The following is a 17671-nucleotide window of genomic DNA, read 5'->3' as shown; positions in this document are numbered from 1 at the left end:
TAGAATAGACAATTTGCAAGAAACAGTTAACAGGGACCTAGAAGAAATAAAGAGGAAGCAAGAAACGATGAGCAACACAATAAATGAAATGAAAAATACTGTAGATGGGATCAATAGCAGAATAACTGAGGCAGAAGGACGGATAAGTGACCTGGAAGATAAAATAGTGGAAATAACTACTGCAGAGCAGAAGAAATAAAAAAGAATGAAAAGAACTGAGGACAGTCTCAGAGACCTCTGGGACAACATTAAACGCACCAACATTCGAATTATAGGGGTCCCAGAAGAAGAAGAGAAAAAGAAAGGGACTGAGAAAATATTTGAAGAGATTATAGTTGAAAACTTCCCTAATATAGGAAAGGAAATAGTCAATCAAGTCCAGGAAGCACAGAGAGTTCCATACAGGATAAACCCAAAGAGAAACACGCCAAGACACATAATAATCAAACTGTCAAAAATTAAATACAAAGAAAACATATTAAAAGCAGCAAGGGAAAAACAACAAATAACACACAAGGGAATCCCCATAAGATTAACATCTGATCTTTCAGCAGAAACTCTACAAGCCAGAAGGGAGTGGCAGGATATTTAAAGTGATGAAGGAAAAAAACCTACAACCAAGATTACTCTACCCAGTAAGGATCTCATTCAGATTTGATGGAGAAATTAAAACCTTTACAGACAAGCAAAAGCTGAGAGAGTTCAGCACCACCAAACCAGCTCTACAACAAATCCTAAAGGAACTTCTCTAGGCAAGAAACACAAGAGAAGGAAAAGACCTACAAGAACAACCCAAAACAATTAAGTAAATGGTAATAGGAACATACATATCGATAATTACCTTAAATGTAAATGGATTAAATGCTCCCACCAAAAGACACAGACTGGCTGAATGGATACAAAAACAAGACCCATATATATGCTGTCTACAAGAGACCCACTTCAGACCTAGGGACACATACAGACTGAAAGTAAGGGGATGGAAAAAGATATTCCATGCAAATGGAAATCAGAAGAAAGCTGGAGTAGCAATTCTCATATCAGACAAAATAGACTTTAAAATAAAGACTATTACAAGAGACAAAGAAGGACACTACATAATGATCAAGGGATCGATCCATGAAGAAGATATAACAATTGTAAATATTTATGCACCCAACATAGGAGCACCTCAATACATAAGGCAAATACTAACAGCCTTAAAAGGGGAAATCGGCAGTAACACAATTATAATGGGGGACTTCAACACTCCACTTTCACCAATGGACAGATCATCCAAAATGAAAATAAATAAGGAAACACAAGCTTTAAATGATACATTACACAAGATGGACTTAATTGATATTTATAGGACATTCCATCCAAAAACAACAGAATACACATTTTTCTCAAGTGCTCATGGAACATTCTCCAGGATTGATCATATATTGGGTCACAAATCTAGCCTTGGCAAATTTAAGAAAATTGAAATCGTATCAAGTATCTTTTCCGACCACAACGCTATGAGACTAGATATCAATTATAGGAAAAGATCTGTAAAAAATACAAACACATGGAGGCTAAACAATACACTACTTAATAACGAAGTGATCACTGAAGAAATCAAAGAGGAAATCAAAAAATACTTAGAAACAAATGACAATGGAGACACAACGACCCAAAACCTATGGGATACAGCAAAAGCAGTTCTAAGAGGCAAGTTTATAGCAATACAATCATACCTTAAGAAACAGGAAACATCTCAAATAAACAACCTAACTTTGCACTTAAAGCAATTAGAGAAAGAAGAACAAAAAACCCCCAAATTTAGCAGAAGGAAAGAAATCATAAAGATCAGATCAGAAATAAATGAAAAAGAAGTGAAGGAAACAATAGCAAAGATCAATAAAACTAAAAGCTGGTTCTTTGAGAAGATAAATAAAATTGATAAACCATTAGCCAGACTCATCAAGAATAAAAGGGAGAAGACTCAAATCAATAGAATTAGAAATGAAAAAGGAGATGTAACAACTGACACTGCAGAAATACAAAAGATTATTAGAGATTACTACAAGCAACTCTATGCCAATAAAATGGACAACCTGGAAGAAATGGACAAATTCTTAGAAATGCACAACCTGCCGAGACTGAACCAGGAAGAAATAGAAAATATGAACAGACCAATCACAAGCACTGAAATTGAAACTGTGATTAAAAATCTTCCAGCAAACAAAAGCCCAGGACCAGATGGCTTCACAGGCGAATTCTATCAAACATTTAGAGAAGAGCTAACACCTATCCTTCTCAAACTCTTCCAACAGATAGCAGAGGGAGGAACACTCCCAAACTCATTCTATGAGGCCAACATCACCCTGATACCAAAACCAGACAAAGACGTCACAAAGAAAGAAAACTACAGGCCAATATCACTGATGAACATAGATGCAAAAATCCTCAACAAAATATTAGCAAACAGAATCCAACAGCACATTCAAAGGATCATACACCATGATCAAGTGGGGTTTATTCCAGGAATGCAAGGATTCTTCAATATACGCAAATCAATCAACGTGATATACCATATCAACAAACTGAAGGAGAAAAACCATATGATCATCTCAATAGATGCAGAGAAAGCTTTTGACAAAATTCAACACTCATTTATGATAAAAACCTTGCAGAAAGTAGGCATACAGGGAACTTTCCTCAACATAATAAAGGACATATATGACAAACCCACAGCTAGCATCGTTCTCAATGGTGAAAAACTGAAACCATTTCCACTAAGATCAGGAACAAGACAAGGTTGCCCACTCTCACCACTCTTATTCAACATAGTTTTGGAAGTTCTAGCCACAGCAATCAGAGAAGAAAAAGAAATAAAAGGAATCCAAATAGGAAAAGAAGAAGTAAAGCTGTCACTGTTTGCAGATGACATGATACTATACATAGAGAATCCTAAGGATGCTACCAGAAAACTACTAGAGCTAATCAATGAATTTGGTAAAGTAGCAGGATACAAAATTAATGCACAGAAATCTCTGGCATTCTTATACACTAATGATGAAAAATCTGAGAGTGAAATTAAGAAAACACTCCCATTTACCATTGCAACAAAAAGAATAAAATATCTAGGAATAAACCTACCTAAGGAGACAAAAGACTTGTATGCAGAAAACTATAAGACACTGATGAAAGAAATTAAAGATGATACAAATAGGTGGAGAAATATACCATGTTCTTGGATTGGAAGAATCAACATTGTGAAAATGACTATACTACCCAAAGCAATTTACCGATTCAATGCAATCCCTATCAAATTACCACTGGCATTTTTTACAGAACTAGAACAAAAAATTTCACAATTTGTATGGAAACACAAAAGACCCCGAATAGCCAAAGCAATCTTGAGAACGAGAAATGGAACTGGAGGAATTAGGCTCCCTGACTTCAGACTCTACTACAAGGCTACAGTAATCAAGACAATATGGTACTGGCACAAAAACAGAAATATAGATCAATGGAACAGGATAGAGAGCCCAGAGATAAACCCACACACATATGGTCACCTTATCTTTGATAAAGGAGGGAAGGATATACAGTGGAGAAAAGACAGCCTCTTCAATAAGTGGTGCTGGGAAAACTGGACAGCTACATGTAAAAGTATGAAATTAGAACAATCCTTAACACCACACACAAAAATAAACTCAAAATGGGTTAAAGACCTAAATGTAAGGCCAGACACTATCAAACTCTTAGAGGAAAACATAGGCAGAACACTATACGACATAAATCACAGCAAGATCCTTTTTGACCCACCTCCTAGAGAAATGGAAATAAACAAATGGGACCTAATGAAACTTAAAAGCTTTTGCACAGCAAAGGATACCATAAACAAGACCAAAAGACAACCCTCAGAATGGGAGAAAATATTTGCAAATGAAGCAACTGACAAAGGATTAATTTCCAAAATTTATAAGCAACTCATGCAGCTCAATAACAAAAAAACAAACAACCCAATCCAAAAATGGGCAGAAGAACTAAATAGACATTTCTCCAAAGAAGATATACAGATTGCTAACAAAAACATGAAAGAATGCTCAACCTCATTAATCATTAGAGAAATGCAAATCAAAACTACAATGAGATATCATCTCACACCGGTCAGATTGGCCATCATCAAAAACTCTAGAAACAATAAATGCTGGAGAGGGTGTGGAGAAAAGGGAACCCTCTTGCACTGCTGGTGGGAATGTAAATTGATACAGCCGCTATGGAGAACAGTATGGAGGTTCCTTAAAAAACTACAAATAGAACTACCATACGACCCAGCAATCCCATTACTGGGCATATACCCTGAGAAAACCATAATTCAGAAAGACTCATGTACCAAAATGTTCATTGCAGCTCTATTTACAATAGCCAGGATATGGAAGCAACCTAAGTGTCCATCAACAGATGAATGGATAAAGAAGATGTGGCACATATATACAATGGAATATTAATCAGCCATAAAAAGAAATGAAACTGAGTTATTTATAATGAGGTGGATGGACCTGGAGTCTGTCATACAGAGTGAAGTAAGTCAGAAGGAGAAAAACAAATACCGTATGCTAACACATATATATGGACTCTAAGGGGAAAAAAATGTCATGAAGAGATTAGTGGTAGGACGGGAATAAAACAGACTTACTCGAGCATGGACTTGAGGATATGGGGAGGGGGAAGGGTGGGCTGTGACGAAGTGAGAGAGTGGCAGGGACATATATACACTATCAAATGTAAATTAGATAGCTAGTGGGAAGCTGCTGCATAGCACAGGGAGATCACCTCTGTGCTTTATGACCACCTAGAGGGGTGGGATAGGGAGGGTGGGAGAGAGGGTGATGCAAGAGGGAAGAGATATGGGAACATATGTATATGTATAACTGATTCAGTTTGTTGTAAAGGAAAAACTAACACACAATTGTAAAACAATTATACTCCAATAAAGATGTTAAAAAAAAAAATAAAATAAAATAAAAAAATTTAAAAAAATAAATAAATAAAATAAAATACACATCTGCTAAGCACTGCAGGAGTTGTTAACAGACTAGAGAGGATGAAAGGGAGTCAATAAACTTATGTTTATATTATGGTAAAAATATGGTTATTTCAAAATATCTGAATAATTAAATGTCAAACTTATTATCTAGACATTTGCTATCAAGTAGATAAAGAAGTTCCCAATGTGTAAATAAAAATCAACCAGATCACTCTACTGGGTCTCTTTCTGCATATTTCTGACAGGATTCTTAGCATGGCACTGTGTGGGCCAGCCACGCTGCACCTTCCTGGCTGTGGGTCAGGATTTACGCTCTTGGTTCCTTTCTCCACTTGCCCATCTCTAGGCCTCGGAGAATTGAAAGGCAGCAACTCCTCACAAGAAGTCTGGGCTCTCTGGAGGTAAATACAGCCCCTACTAGCAGCATGTTCAATCATTAAAGAAGAGCTAAGATATGCTGACTACATCTCAAGACAAGAAAGAGAACAAACATACAGAAAATTTTTCCTCAAACAAAGAAACAAAAGAAAAAAAGGGTTTGGGTAAATTGTCAGGATATCAATTTAGCAGAACACAATCTAGAATTAATCAAAATGTTACTAAATTTTATTCACCAAAAATAATAAAACTATATTCAGATCTAATAAGGTAAAATAATAAAACTATACAAACAGTTTTAGCTACCATAAAATTGGAAACGACTAACTGGATAATTTAGTAAGTCTTTTTCGAGGTAATACATAAACCCATTCCAAATTGTGTAGCCTGGTAAAATACAAAAATTATTCATCGTGACTCATTAGCCAAAACTGGCACACCACCTGTCTTTGTAAATAAAGTTTCATTGGAACGTGGCCATGCTCATTCATTTGTTGTCTATGCCTATTTTCATGCTATAACATCAGAGTTGAGAAGCTGTGACAGAGATTATTATGGCCCACAAAGCCTAAAATATGCACTATCTGTTCCTTTACAAGAAAAGTTTGCAGACTCCTGCCCTATATAATCATGGATCCTAAAATAAGCTTGTAGGCCACACTGCTAAATCATGATAGTTTCAAGGGAGGAAAGAACTTTACTGTCTTTATCATGCAGGTCTCCTTTGTTACAAACCATTAAAAACCAACAATAAAAAAGAGTTGCAAAAAAATGTTCCAAGTGTTGTGAAGGTATTTTACAGTTTGGAGAAATGGAACAATTTGTTCTTCCTACTTGTTTTGTTGGTTCTTCCTACCTGTTTTCCTTCCTTTTCATCTGAAGAGTTACTGACATGGACACTTCTGCTGGGTTGGTAACCTTTCAACTTTTCTTGACCGGACCAGTTGTTCTTTTGGTCTGTTGTACTTTCCTCATCACTTCCTGGGTTATTTTTCCATTCTTTCATCATTTCTAACACATTGGTTGGTCTCGCTGAAGAAAGTATATTGCCCTAATATTAACAATGAATTTTTGGTGTTATAAACAGTTTAGAAAACTGAAGACTCTTACATATTTTAGTAATATAGTCTCACAAATTCAGTAAGTCACATGGAAAAATTATAATGATGAATAAATAGCAAAACTTTGGATGCCCTTTTGAGCATACTCCTTGTACTGGCATGTCTCAGACCACTTCACTAATACTTTTACAATATGACGAAATTTAGGGATGGGAGAACATTCTGGTTTAAAAGAATAATGCAGCATGCTTGTGTGAAAGAACCACTAGATAGGGCAAGTTCCTGGAATCCAAAGACCCCCTTACAGTGCCGTTCCTAGAAAATTTATAGGGAAGCTGAAAGAATGAAAGAAGTTGCCCAAAGTCTACTGGGTCCAACACTAAGGGTAAGCCTATATAACATCAAAATGTCTAGGTAAAAAATCTAAATTCAGTTGATTAGTCCGGTGCCGTGTCCAAGAACATAGATGTTTGACTTGTTTGACTTGAAAGCTCTTAGTTGACTGGAAGATTTTGATATAATGTGGTCATTTGATTATAGTGGATTCCGTGCACTGTTTTAACCCCAGATGTGGCTATACCATACTAAAATTGACCATTTTATATTAACTATATTTTTCTCAAATATAATATTCCATTTAATGCCAAGAAATGCATGAATGCATTCTTAAATGCCTCCTGCTAGACTAGGTATGCCTTAAATAGTTTTGCTCCTAACTCAGACTAGTAGAGAAAGTTTGGACAAGAAGTTTGGATCACATTTAGATTAAAACAGGACGTTTAGGTGTGGGAACTATGGAGTGATCTAAGTTAATTTGATATGTGGGTGGATTGAAGCATTAAGCAACAGTGATACAGAATAGTATGAGGCCAGGCATCTTAAGGGCTGAGTACACTGTTGAGAATTTGTAGAGTTTAATATATTCTAGGTTAAAGACACAGACAAATATTAAGCATGGAAGAGTAATAATTAAATGAGGATCATTATGCTATTCGTTCCCTGTGGTTCTTCTATGTCATCCTGTTTTAAGAAGGTCTATATTCTTACTACTTTCATAGCATCCTACTTTTGGTTGCACTTCTGCAGCCTCTACCCATTTACTCCCAGAATGCCCTTACTATGCCTTCTGCCAAGCTGTAGGCTACGTTTCTGTCAAGGCTCAAGTTGACCATCATCTTCGTCAAGCATCCCAGAACTTCCAAAGATGTTGTCAACTTAAATGAAGCACAGATGAAGTCTCAGGGAGCTAACAGGAGCTGAAATTGTTTAGAACAGCAGATAGTCTCAGAGCTCTCATCTGAATGAGTTCTGATCTTCAGAGCTCTGTCAACAGCCCTGCTTGACCCCAGTGATTCATCTAGCCTCTATTATAACTTCCTGGCTTCATCATGACCTTGAACACTAACCCACAGTGTCCAGGCTCCTGGAATACTAGTACACATAACTTTGCCTCAACTTAATTCTTTCATTAGAAAACAGAGACAATCTGACATCTATGTCTGTAGTCCCAGTCCTCAATTGCTCTTCCCTGATAAACTCTCTACAAGTTAACTCTTTGGATCTAGAGTCATTTCTTCTAGGCACATAGTAGAATTTTGCTTCTCCACCTCTTTTGGAACATGATGATATGACTTGTTTCGACCAGTAAAATGTGATTTGAAATAGTGTGTATCACTTCTGGGTAGAAACTTGAAGAGAGAGCATGTAATTTACATGTTCTCAATTTCTGCCTTAGTAACTATAGAAGCACAGAGATGAAGCCTCCCTCAGCCTGGGTTCCTGAGTGAAGACAAAGTAAAACAGAGCTTGCTCCCCTCCTCCCAGCCAATGTGCAATGGAAGGCATAAACAGCACTGAGATTTGGGGGTCACTTGTTACCACAGCATAATCTAGCCTGTCCTGATATAGACAGAAGATTAAATATTTACCCTCTGTAAGTCACCTCCAATAAGCCTTATAAAGAGTGAGCCCACTATATAATCAGCATACTCAACAAAGTTGTAATTACTACACAAATCATATGCAATCAGTACCACGTGATAGCCAATTTATTTAGGCAGTCTTTCCTTTGCACAGTCCTGATATGCATGAATTTTAGTCATCATGACTTAAATAATATCAGTCCCTCAGCAACACAGTTCAAATTTCAGTCACCATGGTACATTGACTATAACTGCATAAAGTTCAAACTTCACTGCTAGCTCTTCAGTCTACGATCACCAGGTAAATTACAGGTTTGCATCATGATCAGTGACCAATCACGTCACTTCTTTCACAGTCTGTTGGTGATTGGACACTGTGCATCTGCTATTCAGTTCACACACAGACAGCAATGTGTGCAGTTGTGTTGCCTACTTGTCTTGCAGGGAATTTGCCAACAAAAATGAAACTGCAACAAAGAAATTAAAAGTGATAATACTGGGAGTAAAATTTGAATCAAATGTAAATGGAGTAATAGAAGAAATAGCCGACCATGGGAATGCTGCCACCGCCACTGTGAGAATCTAGATGTGCAACCAAAGGAACTCAGTGAAGGCAAACTTATCAACATAAATGAGGAAGGATGAAGATGCTTCAGAGAAAATGACACCCACAAAAAACTTGACATTTAAAGAATTTTCAGAGATATTCAAGACATTGAAAAGACAAAGGATACAATGTTGGAAGTTGGTCCAAACTTGTAAAACAGTATGACAATTCACCAAGGCATAAAAAAGATGCTCCCCTCTGTATGATAAGAAGGCAAGCACTGTTTAAACTAACCTTGATAAGTTTTTAACCCCAAAATAAGACACTTTAACTCTCAATATTTCTAATGTTTTAAATTACAGTGCAAAAAATTAGCTTTACTTTTGTTTCATTCTTTCTATATATTTAGAACCAACAGTTAGGGAGTTTTAAATGTTTAACAAAAAATTTTAAAGGGCATGGAAAAGTCAAAATTTTTCCCTTGATTATTAAAATCATTTTTCACAGCTTCAATCTGCACTATTTTTATGGTTCTGCACTACTGTGCAAAGCAAGGATTACCTGTACTATCTTGAATCTGCATTTCTAGCCAGGTTTCAAGTGCTTGGTTCACATATATCAATATATACACCCAAAAGCATGGTGACTGACACGCTACAAATGATTCTGTTTCTTATTGCAAAGAGACTGGGGAGAAGAGCAAAAGGTCTAGAATAGGGTCATTAGCCCATCAAAAACACGCTACCATTTATAAGTTTTTAACTATTTGCTTCCTATATTCTCTTGTGATATCAAACAAGGCACAAATGTTGGTATAGATTCCAGACCTTCCCTCTTGTCTAAAGTCCAGCCAATAACTTACTAGATTAGCCCCTTCTTGCCTGCTAACAGTTGGAGGAAGAATTGCATCAGACACTTGGACTGACCAATGAATAAGTGGCCCAGAGCTGTGTGTCATGAGCCTTCTAGGCTCAAGAGAAATTACACATGAACCAACCAAACAAAAATGGGTGGAATTGTTAGGGCAGACACTGGAGATTGTGGAGACACCTCACCATCAGAACAGTAACCTTTGAACTCCCTTTACTGGCTGTGTTAAGAGGGGTCACACCCTGAACTCATCAACCATGAAGCAGCAAATGGCAAGAAGGCAGCAGTAATAGGCTGATAGTCTGAGGCTATCATAAGTAGAAAACCAACCTTTTTGTTAATAAATTTCCACTTGTTTAACTAACAGTTTGAGACTACTTTAATTTGAAAAACTGGAAAAATGAACACTCATAGAGGAGAAGTATTGGTCAAATACTAAGATTAGGATTTAATTAGTAGACAGTTCCTGCAAATAGGAACCCAAACATACATCCTCATCTAACAAAATTTGCCTTTTCAAGGACAGTGCCTATCACTATTCTGTAAACAATAAGTCTTTAACAAGTATTTTTTAATGAACAAATGAATGATATGTATGAGTTGGGATAAGATAGTATGAAACATAAAATCAGCAAAGCGAAAAGGAAACATTCTGGGTCTTTAACTTACTGTCATCCTTTTCTATTTTTCGTAAGTAGCTAGAACTCTTTATTTTGTAATGTTCCGAGGAATAAATTTTTTAAATTAGAAAAAAATTTTATATCTTTATAAAAAAGATATAAAAGGATGCTCAGACTTCACAAAATTAATAAAATCCAAATCAAAAACAATGAGTTGCCAATTTTCACCTAATAGATGGACATAAATTTAAGTTTGAGGGCTTCCCTGGTGGCGCGGTGGTTGAGAGTCCGCCTGCCGATGCAGGGGACACGGGTTCGTGTCCCGGTCCGGGAAGATCCCACATGCCGCGGAGCAGCTGGGCCCGTGAGCCATGGCCGCTGAGCCTGCACGTCTAGAGCCTGTGCTCCGCAACGGGAGAGGCCACAACAGTGAGAGGTCCGCGTACCGCAAAAAAAAAAAAAAAAAAAAAAAAAAAAAATTTAAGTTTGATAAAACTCTGTGTTGGTGAGGGTATGGGGAAACAAGCTCTCTCATTTACTTGCTTTTTATGGGAGGATAAATCAGCAATAAACTATCAAAATGTGTAATGCACATTCTCACAAACCAGTAATTCAACTTTTAGGACTTTATTTTATAGATATGCTGACACAGTATGCAAACATATACTTACAAGAACATTTGTTGCACCATTGTTTGTAACAGAAAAGACCTGAAACAATTTAAATATTCCATACTCATAGGGGCAAAATAATAGTGTATCCATAGTTTTGGATACAATACTACTTTTTAAAAAAATAAGCATATCTTCCCAAAATACATTAGATGAAAAAGAATAGTTTGCATAATATAAACCCATTTGTGAAAAGTGAATAATAAAAATGTTCAGAATGTATTTGAAAGAATACATAAGAGACTTAACAATGGTTATCTTTAGTAAGAGGGAGTGAGGGAATAGAGGGAGAAAGTTATTTTTCCTGCCTTGTTTACCATTTAAATCATTTACTAAGGGTAATGGCAACTACTATATGACTAAAAATTAATATAAACTATGTAGGAAAAGAAATAATGTAAGTTGCAGATACTCACGAAGGGACTGATAGCACCCAGTAAGATCACCAAACATGCTCTCATGGGTCTCAGTGAGGCCAAGGCAGCAGCATAGAAAGGTAGTAAGGGCTGCTGAAGTAAGCAACTCTGCACCACTTTAAAATTTTTCCTAACAAAGTCATCTCAGTGATTTTGTTTTCACAAGTATAGCAAATAATGAGAGTAGAGAAAGTTGGTGTTGATATTCCTATTCTTTAAGAGGAAACAAACTGAGAAATTTAGTAATTTACCCTTATTCCAGAAGTGCATTTCCAATTGTCTGCTAAGAATTTCTAGGTAGAGGTGTTGCTGAGCCTTCAGTACTGTAATGTATATTTGAAAACTGCTCAGAGTTTTTCCCACCACAAGAAAAAAAAATTTAAACTATGTGAGGTGATGGATATAGTAACTAAATTTATTGTGGTAATCATTTCACAATATATACATATATTAAATCACTATGTTACACATCTTAAATTTATACAATGTTATATGTCAAATTATGTCTCAATAAAGCTGGAAAAGTAAAAACAAAATATATTCCAAACCAACATTCTTCAAACGGCTATGTGTACACCTCGCTGTCCATGAAGACTTCCTAAGGGCTGTATGGGCAGGGATGGTTTGCAGGGAGTCAATTTCAAGACCCTCAATTTCCAATGACCTATTCTTTTTCAAAAGTCACCTGCTTGAGCAAGGATCTGCAGTAATTCTTTCCATGTTCTTTTCTTTCTTTTTTTTTTTTTTTTTTGTGGTTCGCGGGCCTCTCACTGCTGTGGCCTCTCCCATTGCAGAGCACAGGCTCCGGACGCGCAGGCTCAGTGGCCATGGCTCACGGGCCCAGCCACTCCGCGGCATGTGGGATCCTCCCGGACCGGGGCACAAACGCGTGTCCCCTGCATCAGCAGGCAGACTCTCAACCACTGCGCCACCAGGGAAGCCCTCCATGTTCTTTTCTTAAGTCAGCTTCTTACAATGCTTGTTATTGTACATATATTTATTTTATGTGTGTGTGAGAGACAAAAGGCTCATATCTAGAATACACAACAAAATTCTCCAATAAATTTTTAAAATAACTAATAGAAAAATGGAGGAAAGACTTGAACAGACATTTCATAAAAGAAGATATCCAAAAGGCCAATAAGGATAGGTAAAGTAAAAGTGACCAATTTCATTTGTCATTCAGGAAACGTAGATTAAAACCACAAAGAGATACCATTATATATTACCAGAGTATCTAAATTAAAAATATTGATAATAACAAGCACTGGAGAGGATGAGGAGCAAAACTAGAACTCTTACACATTGCTGGTGAGTGGCACAAAGTGAACGGTGGAAAAGGGAACAAAGGAACTTTCTTGTGGTGGGGTGAAAATGTTCTGTATTTTGTTCTGGGTGGTGGTTACACAAATGCATAAATTCATAAAAATTCAACAGCTATACATTTAAAATATGTGTATTTTACATTAAGTAAATTATATCTTAACAAAACTATGATTAATTTAAAATTAAATTTCATAGATTTGTACATATTATTACATGTAGCTTAATCATTTTCATGGCTATATAATATTCCATTGTTAGACTATACCACCATTTATTCATTCTCTAGTCAGAGGGAATTTGGGTTGATTCTGGATTTTGCTCCTATATACACTTCCACAAACATTATTGTGTATATCTCCACATGTATATGTGTAAGAGTTCCTTGGGTATATTCTTAGAAGTGAAATTTCTTGGTTATAAAGTATGTGAATGGTTAACTTTAAAAGATAATGCCAATTCCTTTTTCTAAAGCAGTTGTACCAATTAATACTCTCACCAGCAATGATTAAACTTAAAAGCTTTTGCACAGCAAAGGAACCATAAACAGAACAAAAAGACAACCCACAGAATGGGAGAAAACATTTGCAAATGAAGCGACCAACAAGGGATTAATCTCCAAAATATACTAACAGCTCATGGAGCTCAATATCAAAAAAACAAACAACCCAATCAAAAAATGGGCAGAAGATCTAAATAGACATTTCTCCAAAGAAGACATATAGACTGCCAAGAGTCACATGAAAAGATTCTCAACATCACTAATTATTAGAGAAATGCAAATCAAAACTATAATGAGATATCACCTCACACTGGTCAGAATGGCCATCATCAAAAAATCTACAAACAGGGGCTTCCCTGGTGGCGCAGTGGTTGAGAATCCGCCTGCTGATGCAGGGGACACGGGTTCGTGCCTCAGTCCGGGAAGATCCCACATGCCGTGGAGCGGCTGGGCCCGTGAGCCATGGCCGCTGAGCCTGTGCGTCCGGAGCCTCTGCTCCGCTACGGGAGATGTCACAACAGTGAGAGGCCCGCGTACCACAAAAAAAAAAAAAAAAAATCTACAAACAATAAATGCTTGAGAGGGTGTGGAGACCCTCCTACACTGTTGGTGGGAATGTAAATTGGTATGGCCACTGTGGAGAACGGTATGGAGGTTCCTTAAAAAACTAAAAATAGAACTACCATATGATCCAGCAATCCCACTCCTGGGCACATATCTGGAGAAAACCATAATTCAAAAGGTACATGCATCTCAATGTTCATTGCAGCACAATTTACAATAGCCAAGACCTGTAAGCAACCTAAATGTCCATCAATGGAGGAAAGGATAAAGAAGATGTGGTACATATATAGAATGGAATATTACTCAGCCATAACAAAGAATGAAATAGTGCCATTTGCAGCAACATAGATGGACCTAGAGACTGTCATACTGAGTGAAGTCAGTCAGACAAAGACAAATATCATATGATAACGCTTATATGTGGAATCTTAAAAAATGGTACAAATGAACTTATTTACAAAACAGAAACAGAGTCACAGATGTAGAAAGCAAACTCATGTTTACCAAGGGGGAAAAGGGGGTTAGGGATAAATTGGGAGACTGCGATTGACAGTACACACTACTATATATAAAATAGATAACTAATAAGGACCTACTATATAGCACAGGGAACACTGCTCAACACTCTGTAAGGACCTATATTGGAACAGAATCTAAAAAAGAGTGGATATATGTATATGTAAAACTCATTCATTTTGCTGTACAGCAAAAACTAACGCAACACTGTAAATCAACTATACTCCAATAAAAATTAATTTTAAAAAAAGATACTCTTTACCCACATCTATTCCAACACCGGCTACTGTCAGACTTCTTAATTTTTGGTTTATCTCACTGAGGTCTTGGTTTGTATTTCCCTGATCACTAATGCGACTGAACATCTTGTCACGTGTTCATCAGCCAAATGTGGGTCCTCTTCTGTAAAAATGCCTGGCCCTAAAGCAACTAGACTTCAATAAAAATTAATTTTAAAAAAATGCCTGGCCCTGTCCCTTTGTACATTTTCTACTAGGTTGTTTGTCTGTTTTGTATTGATTTGTAAGAATTATTGAGATTTCATGATATTAACCCTTTTTTGTTTTTTTGGGTTACAAAAGCCTTCTCCTAGTTTAGAACCTATCCCTAAAGTGTTGTTTTATGAACAGAAGTTCTGAAGATTAATATTAAGTCAAGTTTATCCACCATTTCTTTTATGTTAGTGCCTTTGTATCTTGCTTATAAAATCCTTTTCTACACACTCCAAGGTCCAAAACATTTTCACCTATATTTTCTACTAAAAGTTAAATATAAATTTTATTACTTAAGTCCTTGATTGATTTGCAGTTGACTTTTGTCTGCAGTGTGAGATAGGAACCCAATTTCTCTCTCTTTTTTTTTCATATGGACAACGATTTATTCCAGCTCCAGTTACTGAATAGTCTCTCCTTTTTCCACTGATCTGCCATACTACCACTGTCATAAAAGTTCCAGATATGCATGGGTATGTTTCTGCACCTTCTATTTTATTCTACTGGTCAATTTGCTTATTACTACAAATGATCACACTATGCTAACTAATACGGCTTCATAAGTCTTAATATCTGGTAGAGCAAAACATTCAGAAACATCTTGGCTATTTTCGACGCTTTAAGCTTCGATACAAATTTTAGGGTTAGGAAAGCTTGTGGAATCTTGATTGGATTTGCATCGTGTATGTACATCAACATGAGGAAATCAGTTTTTATGATATTGTCTCCTGACATATGATTATGGTATATCTTTACACTTAAGTTTTCTTCAATGTTTTCCAATAAAATTTCATAATTTTCCCCAAATCTTATGTTGAGTTTATTTCTAGAAATTATATATTCTTGAATATTATTTTACGTCTTCATTTTTTTACATTTTATATTGTTGCTTGCTCGTGAAAAGAAATACAATGTCAATCTTTTTTTTCCAGGTTTACTGAGATATAATTGATATATAACATTGTGTAAGTTTAAAGTGGACAATGTGTTGATTTGATACACTTATATATCGACGAGTATCAACCTTAAATCCAGCTACCTTACTCAGCTCTTCTATTATTTCAAATCGTTTGTCTAATAATTTGTATATTACTGCAAATAATAAAAGTTTTATTTCTGTTTTCCAATTCTCATGACTTTAATTTATTTTCCTTGTCTTAAGTTGACTAAGATCAACAATGTTGGGAAAAACTATTGAAAGCTGATTTCCTTGACTAGCTCTTTATTTTAAAGAAATGCTTCTCACATTTCCCATTTAAAATGATATTTGCTGTAAACTTTTATCAGGTTAAGGAAGTTTTCTTCTATTCCTAATTAAATTATGACTGTATACTGAGTCTTATTACAAGCGTTTCCTTTAAATTATCATATGCTTTTTCTCCTTTAATATATTAATGTGTGAATTTATATTTACAGATTTTTTTTTTCCAAAATTAAACCATCATTGTATTTTTAGGGAAAATCCAACTAGATCATGATCTTTTTTATAAACACAGTTGGATCCAACTTGCTAATATGTTGTTTAAGGTTTTACATCTATATTAGTAAGTAATACGGATCATTTTCCTTTTTCATAGGTTTGGTTTACAACGGTCTAATTTTGTTATACTAGAGTATACAGAATTAATACTAGACTCAGAATAAATAAGGAAAATTCTCTCTTTGGGGGCACAGGAGGAGAGTTATAAATTTGACATAAAAGTTTGGTAGAACTAATCTGTAAAATCATCTAGGCTTGGTGTTTTCCTGGTGGAAGATTTTAAACTACTGCTTCAATTTCCTTAGTAATTATATAGGACAATTCAAGTTTTCTATTTATTCTTTCTTTTTTTTTAGTTTGAGGTGGACCATTTTTTAAAGTCTTTATTGAATTTGTTATAATATTGCTTCTCTATCATGTTTTGGTTTTTTGGCCGTGAGGCATGTGGGATCTTAGCTCCCCAACCAGGGATTGAACCTGCACCCCCTGCACTGCAAGGCAAAGTCTTAGCCACTGGACCACCAGGGAAATCCCTTCTATTTATTCTTGAGACAAGTTTATGAAGCTGTATTTTTTGAGGAAAATATTTTTTATGAAAAGAAATTTTGTCCATTTTTCCTAAGTTTTCAGATTTATTAGTATACAGTTGTTGGTGGTATTCCCTTACCTTTTAAATATTTGTCCTTTTAATTTCTGCTTTATCTGTGCCTGTATTCCCTTTTTCCTATTAATACTATTTTTGTCTTCTCTCCTTCTTATTTTTGCCAAAGTTTTATCTATTTGTTGGTCTTTTCAAAGAATCAAATGTTGGTCTCATTGATTTTCTCTTTTCTACCTTTCCTTTCCATTTAATTTATTTTCACTCTTAGTTTCATTTATCCTACTACTTTATTTGGGTATATTCTGTTGGGATTTTTTCCTGAGATTTTAAGTTGGATATGTAGTTCCTTTTTAGCCTTTCTTCTTTTCTAATGTAAATATTCCAGGTGATAAATTTCTGCTGAAACACACTTTTACTGCAGCTCACAGGTTTTGATATGTTGTATTTTTATTACCATTCAGTTCTACAAATTAAAAATTTGTTCTCATTAGTATTTATTCTTTAACCCATGACTTATCTAGAAGCATGTGATTTAATTTCCAAATATATACAGATATTTAATCTTATTAGCATTGACTTTTAACTTAATTGTGTATTGTTAGAGAACATAATCTGTGTGAAATTTATTGGGAATCACTTTCTTCCTGGCCAGACCAATTTTGGTAAATGTTCCTTCCACATGTGGT

At 35.7% G+C, this 17671-nt stretch overlaps 1 protein-coding gene across 9 annotated transcripts in view; it reads right to left on the bottom strand.

Moving 5' to 3' along the window:
• STK33 (serine/threonine kinase 33) overlaps positions 1–17671 on the bottom strand; it is a 194696-nt gene that overhangs the window by 30807 nt on the left and 146218 nt on the right. For 8 of the 9 annotated variants that reach the window (XM_067038700.1, XM_067038701.1, XM_067038697.1 and 5 more), the window contains one exon: positions 6258–6452. The exons of the other annotated variant lie outside the window; for it this stretch is intronic. In XM_067038700.1, coding sequence (XP_066894801.1) covers positions 6258–6452 — 195 coding nt within the window. The remainder of the gene's footprint in view (positions 1–6257; positions 6453–17671) is intronic. 9 annotated transcript variants of the gene reach the window in all.

This window comes from Kogia breviceps, chromosome 7 (genome assembly GCF_026419965.1).
Source record: "Kogia breviceps isolate mKogBre1 chromosome 7, mKogBre1 haplotype 1, whole genome shotgun sequence".
NCBI classification, from domain to species: domain Eukaryota; kingdom Metazoa; phylum Chordata; class Mammalia; order Artiodactyla; family Physeteridae; genus Kogia; species Kogia breviceps.
This window is presented reverse-complemented; position numbering and strand designations above follow the sequence as displayed.